Below are 6,603 nucleotides of genomic sequence, written 5' to 3'. Positions count from 1 at the left end.
GGACCCTCCTGGGCACCGAGGAGCTGTGCCAGCAGCTGGCCCTGGAGCCTGGCTCCACTCCCAGTCACGTTTTCTCTTACCTCATGCGCTTCTCTGGAGCCCTTGCTGGCAGCGTCCCCTCCCCACGGCCGGAGCTGATGCTCCCCTCGCTCCTCAAGGGGAGCTGCATTCAGAGAGGGTCATTTAGAGACTGATTTACAAACACAAGAGGGGTTTTATTTCTCTCAAGCTAAGCAAAAAAGAAGGAGATGGTAGGGGAGACCGTACCCAAACCACCACAGCCACCCCTGGATGATTAGCAGGGCTCCCCCAGGCTCACATAAACAAGGCACCGTTGTTTCCCTGACGCAGACCACCACAATTTTAGGATCAGCTCTCCGCATGGAGAGAGGTTTCCTAGGGCTGCCCTCGCCCCGTGGTGGTGGCAGGGGACACGTGGGGCACGTCAGCCCTTGCTGCTGCCATCCCATAAAGGTGGCACAGGTTTTTCCACCTCCAGGAGAAAAGGGACTCGGGCTGACCGACGCATCCCCGGAGAGACACCCAGGGCAGGAGGAGGAGGACAGGAAGGACCCCGAGGTCCATCCCCGGGTTGGGTCCCACCAGCAGGCAGCTCATCTCCTGCACAGGAGGCTGTGGTTGTGCCCGGCAGCCACAGGCAGACTGTTTGAACCCATTTGTCGCTCTGGTCTCCGTGACGTCCTGAAGCCGTGAGTTTCGGTTTCACCAAGCCCTGCAGGGCTAAGCATTGCCTTTGGCCTGCCCCAAACCTGCATTGTGGCCATGGCACTGGACTTCCCCAGCTCCCAGAAGCCAGAAAACAATGAATAACCGTGTCCTGCTCACCATTTCCACCAGTGACAACATCCTGCCCCTCTCTCCATCCCCTCTTTCGTTTCCAGCCTGAACCTCGCAGCTTGTCCCCTGACACTCCCTGAATCACCAGCCCGGCTGAACGCCTCTTTGCACCTTTTCTCCGGAGATTTCAGCACATTTTACAGAGCAGCCAGCGTGGGGAAGCACTGCTAGACACATCTGGAAGTGCTCTGCCCGAGGTGAGGCACTGAGTCACGGCCCCAGCCAGGAATAGCGCTGCGCCCTTGCCGGGACCCCGCTTGGTGCCAAGGATGCTGTAGGTGATGCTCATGGACCACATCGACCTCCTCACCAGCTTCATTCTGCCCAGAAGTGGTGGGTTAGCTCCAAAACCACCTGTAATTATTGTCCCACACGTGTTTTGTGGTGGGCTCTGAATTGCCTGGAGAAAAAGTTCCCCTTTTTGGCCAAACCGCCCGTGCTCGATGCCGGCTGCCCAAAGCATCGCCGCTCTGCCGGGCTCGGCTCCGGATCAAAGTCACCCTTGGAAATTTGGAAACCTCCAAAATCAAAGCAGGACAAGCAGCAGCCTCCACAATCCCTTCAGTGGATGCTTCAGGACGCTCAGGGCACCGAGGCAGCAGTGGAAGGAGCCTCCCGAATCGCTGCTCCCACCAATTTCCATCCTCACAACGTCCCCTTTGGATGCGCCGGGGGGGGGGTTGCGGTGTGGATCTGCCCTCTCCCAGCCCAAATCCACACTGATTTTATTGGGGTGGCCAGGAGCCAAGAACCAGGAGGACGGGGACGCGGCGAGGGAGCTGGCCTCAGCGTTTGCCTTCTCGTTTTGGCAGCTCGCCCCCATGGCAGGAGAAGCCGGCGCAGCCAGGATCTGCTCCAAACGCAGGATGCCAGCAGAAATTGGGAAGGAGAAAAGGAAAGGGGGGGGGGGAAAGGAGGAAAGGGGGAGGTGAGGGAATCGCGAGCCCGGCACCTTTCACGCTTCTAGAAGGAACAAGAGCAACAAAAGGCATTCACGGGGAAAAAAATAGCAGAAGGCGAATCAGAGCCTGGGGAGATGTAAATCTGGAAGAACAGCAGCCCACGTTGGGAGGGGAGCCAGAGCCCGAGCGCTGGGGGAGAGCCGGATCCTGAGCATCCCCCTGGCCTTGGGGATGGTGACCTGAGGCCGGAGGAAGGCTCAAGCACATCTGGGTGCTTGCACGTGTGTGTGCACGGGTGTGGTGGTGAGAAAGGTGCAGGGGGGGGTGCAGGTGGGATATGGGGGGGATGTGCACGCACACGGGGAGGGTCAGGGCATAAATGCAGACACACAGACAGGCACGCAAAAATGAAATGCAGGCGCAGACAGGCGAAATGCAGGGCGCACACCGAGGCACGACCCGCTGCGGCCATGCCGTGCGCCCCCCCCCGCCCCTCCCCAAAGCCCCCGGGTGGCACCGCGGGGCCTGCGGCGATTTGGTAAAAATATCGCGATTATTAGGGGGAAAAAAAATAAATAAATAAATGGAGAGAAGGAGGAAGGAAAAAAAGGAAAAGAAAAAGGAAAAAAAAAAAAAAAAGATTAAAAAAAAAAGATAAAAAAATAATCTGGAGAAAAGGCGGAGGGAGGGGAGGGGGGGGGGAGGGAGGGGGCAGCAGCGTCACGGGAGAGATTTCCTTATTGGGGCTCCCTAGCCTACATCCTGAGTCCATATTTGGGCATTTACGTCACGGCAGCCTCGCTGGGGACTCCAGAAATGGCTGCGGCGGAAGGGTCGGAGCGGCCCCGCGGCAGCTATAAAGGGGGCGGCGGGGAGGGCGAGCCGGGAGTCCGCACGGGCTGCGCTGCTCCCACCGCCCCTGCCGCCCCAAGACCCCCGGGCACGGCTGCCCCAGCCCGTGGCCCCCCCGAACACACCGCCCCCGGCACCCCGGGTACCCCCCGAGGCACCCCGAGCATCCCCTGGATCCCCCCGAGCATCCCCTGGATCCCCCCGAGCATCCTCCAGATCCCCCTGAGCATCCTCTGGATCGCCCGAGCATCCTTGGCAAAAATCCGGGTACCCCACAGCATCCCCTGGATCCCCTCAAGCATCCTTTGGATCCCCCCCGAGCATCCTCTGGATCACCCCGAGCATCCCCTGGATCCCCCCGAGCATCCCCTGGATCCCCCCGAGCATCCCCTGGATCACCCCGAGCATCCCCTGGATCCCCCTGAGCATCCTCTGGATACCCCCAGGCATCCTCTGGATCCCCCTGAGCATCCTTTGGATCCCCCCAAGCATCCCCTGGATCCCCCCGATCACCCCTCGCACCACGCCGGGTACCCCTCAGCATCCCCCGGCTCACCAAAAGCATCCCCCGGATCGTCCTGAGCATCCTCTGCATCACTCCGGGTACCCCCGCAGCATTCCCTGGATCACCGCGTGAGCAGCCCTTGCACCACGCCGGGTACCCTGCATCATCCCCCGGATCACCCCGCAGCATCCTCCGGATCATCCTGAGCATCCCCTGGATCACCCCGAGCATCCCTTGGATCGCCCCGAGCATCTTTGGGACCACCCCGAGCATCCCCCGGAGCATCCTCGGGCTCGGCCCAAGCTCCCCCTTCCCCGAGCATCCCCCGGCTGCTTTCCTCCGACCCCGTGCCTCCCGGGGAGATGCTCAACGTGATGGATTTCTCCTGCCCGGACCCGCTGTACTCCAAGTACGAGGAGAGCTGCGAGATGAAAGCCGGGGAGCTGCAGGGTTTGGGGCAGCCCGAGCAGCAACTTCTGGCGGAGGCCGAATTTCTCGGAGGTAAGGGCAAGGGGGGAGAGCTGGGCAGGGATGCGGGACCCCTCTGGGCGCATCGTCCCCTCCTCTGCCCCCCAAATCTGTGGCTGGGGGTCCAGCAGTGCCCGGGGGGGGGTTGATGGGGGTCCTGCCGTGCAGGGAGGGGGTACAGGGATGGGGACCACGCGGTGACGCAGCTCCAGCACCCCGCTGTTCCCCCTCACCCCCCCCCTGCCCATCCCAGCCTCCTGCCATCCCTCTAACAACCGTCCCCTCCTCTGCGTCCCCCCCAGGTGAGCTGCTGGGCGCCCCGGTGAGCAGCGGGGCTGCGGATTATCCCCCCCAAGGCAGCCAGCCCTCCCCCTCGCTCAGCTACACCGGCAGCTTCTTCATCAAGGCGGTGCCGGAGCACCCCCAGGACCAGGAATCCCTCTTCAACCTGATGTCGGGGATCCTGGGCATCTCCCCCTTCGCCCCCACCGAGGGTCACCAAAGGCACCCGGACGCTCTCTACCCCTGCCCCGAGGTGTCCCCGAGCCAGCTGGAGCTCTACGCCGGCTGCCAGCCCGATATCAGCGGCCCCGTGCCGGCCCCCTTCGGCGAGCAGGGCTACGGCACCTTCCCCGCCGCCGAGGCCACGCACCCCCTGCAGCCCCAGCCCTCTTTGGGGAGCCCCTCGCAGTGCTTCTTCGAGCCCAAGCTCCTGGACACCAAGCAGGACATCAAGCTGCCCCCCGGCTCGCCGTCCCTGGAGAAGTTCAAAGCCTCCTGCGCCCAGTGGGATCCCGTGGCCCAACCCCAAACCTATTTGCCCGCTGGCTACCATTCCCCCGAGACCTTCCCGGCCGGGGAGAGCGGCCAGGCCATGTTCCACCCGCTGGGCTCCAAGATGGAAAACGTGCTGGCCGTCAGCTGCCAGTCGGAGCTCAGCAGCCTCGCAGAGGACCCCGGCTGCTTCCCCGGAGCCGCTTTGGGATTCGGCTGCGAGCCCGAAAACTTCCCAGCCCGCGGCGGCGACTTCGGCGACCCCAAGCTCCACAACCTCGCCCCTCAGCTCCTGCCGGATTTCGACTCCTCCTTGGCTCAGCCCGAAGTCCTGCCGGCTCTGCTGAGCTCCGGCGAGCTCCTCCACCCCCACCCCTCGCCCTCCGTCCCTCCTGCGGACTTTTTGGGCCACCCGGCCCCGGCCTCCATCCCCTCGCTGCTGCCCGCCGCCCCGCCGGCCTTAGCCGAGCCCAAAAAGAAGCCGCGGCGCACCAAGTGCTCTTCCAAATGCTTCTGCCCCAAACCCCACGAGAAAGCCTTCGCCTGCCCGGTGGAGAACTGCGTGCGGAGCTTCGCCCGCTCCGACGAGCTCAACCGGCACCTGCGCATCCACACGGGCCACAAACCCTTCCAGTGCCGCATCTGCCTGAGGAATTTCAGCCGCAGCGACCACCTCACCACCCACATCCGCACCCACACGGGCGAGAAGCCCTTCTCCTGCGACACCTGCGGCCGCCGCTTCGCCCGGAGCGACGAGAAGAAGCGGCACAGCAAAGTCCACCTGAAGCAGAAAGCGAGGACGGAGGAGAAGCTCAAAGGCTTGGGCTTCTTCTCGGTCGGGCTCTCCTTCGGGACGCTGTGAAGCCCCCGCGTTGAGCGCTGCGAGGCGGCGTTTTCCCAAAATTGGGACCCTCCCCCTGAGCATCCGGGGGACGAGCTGGGCTGGGAACACCCTGGGGTGGCCCTCGGAGAGGACGGCGAGCCGTGCCCGGCTGTGCCAGGAGGAGAGCGGCGCGGCGGAGAGGGCCGAGGAGGTGCTGGGCCACGCTCTGCACCCGTGCCAAAAGGTGCACGGAAAGGAATCGCCACTCGGATGTCCTACACCCACGGACAGCCCGGTTCTGGGCTGCCTTTGCAGCGCCCGGGCCGTGATTTTACCCCGCTCCTGGCGTGGAGTAAATGGTGTAAACGAGCACCTCTCCACCACCCCCCCCCCCGGGGACGGGACGCGGCCACCGCCTGCCGGTCACGGCAGGGGTCCCTTTGGAAAGGTTGATGTGGTTGTTGTTATGACGAATCTTTTCCTCTTTGTAAACAGGGGATATTAGAGAAGCGTGTCTATTTTTATAATTAAAGGTTTGTTTTGATCTGAGGCCTCGTTGAGCTCGCTCTCTGCCTGCCGAAACCGCGCGGTGCCCAGCGGCAGAGGGGATTTCTGCTGCGTTTTCACCTTTAGCTGCCAAAAGGTGCCCAAATAATTAGCAGGGAGGGAAAATCCATCAGCGGGGGAGCCTGTGGGCTTCATCCCTTACCCCAAGGCGGGCAGCTCGTCCCGGGAGAAGGGTCCTGTCCCCAAATGGAACGGGAAAAAGGCCCCCGAAAAGAGGACGGTGGCTCTGGGCTTGTTTTGCAAGGAGTGCCGGGGCCACGGATGCTGGGCAGCCCTGGGCAGCAGCCAAATCCTGCTCCTGGAGGGATTTGTCCTACTTGGAGCCCCGGAGCCAGCTCAGACTCAGGTCCCCAGCCCGCCAGGTCCCCGCGGCTGGGGTGGGATGAAGGGAAGGAGGCACGGACATGGTGGGGGTGTCGGGGTGAGCAGCGGGGTGGAAGCGTCCCCTCGGCTCCAGCGGGGCTTGGGCAAAGGGGGAACAAAGAGAAATCCCAGGAGAAACCGGGAAAAATGCAGCCCAGCAAAAAAACCTCTTTGGAGCTCAGGGCTTGAGGTTGTTTTCCTGCCCTCTCCCAGGCCAGAAAAGCAGGGATCTGTCCCCAAAACACCCTGGGGAGGAGAACCTGCAGCCACGCACCACGGGTGGGAGATGGGGAAGGGACAGGGCTTGGGGTCCCCCGGGGCTGCCTCCAGGGCTGGGATGGGGCCAGACGTGCTGGAAGGGGCCAGAGGGAAACCTGGAGGAGGGGGAGTTCCTAAATATCCCCCCAGACCTGGCCCTGAGAGTGTTTTTGCCATAGGATCAGAGCTCTGATGGCACCAACTGCAGTGCCACACCAGGGGGGGGACACACA

At 63.0% G+C, this 6,603-nt stretch overlaps 1 protein-coding gene across 1 annotated transcript; it reads left to right on the top strand.

Moving 5' to 3' along the window:
• Positions 1–3,252: 3,252 nt before the first annotated feature.
• Positions 3,253–5,726, top strand: EGR4 (early growth response 4). Its single transcript, XM_084517717.1, has 2 exons — positions 3,253–3,618; positions 3,888–5,726. The coding sequence occupies exons 1-2, from the start codon at positions 3,480–3,482 to the stop codon at positions 5,219–5,221; spliced, it is 1,473 nt and encodes a 490-aa protein (XP_084373843.1). The 5' UTR covers positions 3,253–3,479; the 3' UTR covers positions 5,222–5,726.
• Positions 5,727–6,603: the final 877 nt, after the last annotated feature.

Source organism: Aythya ferina (genome assembly GCF_964211825.1).
Source record: "Aythya ferina genome assembly, chromosome: 4".
Taxonomy (NCBI): domain Eukaryota; kingdom Metazoa; phylum Chordata; class Aves; order Anseriformes; family Anatidae; genus Aythya; species Aythya ferina.
Note: the sequence above shows the minus strand (reverse complement) of the source record. Positions and strands in the feature narration are given on the sequence as shown.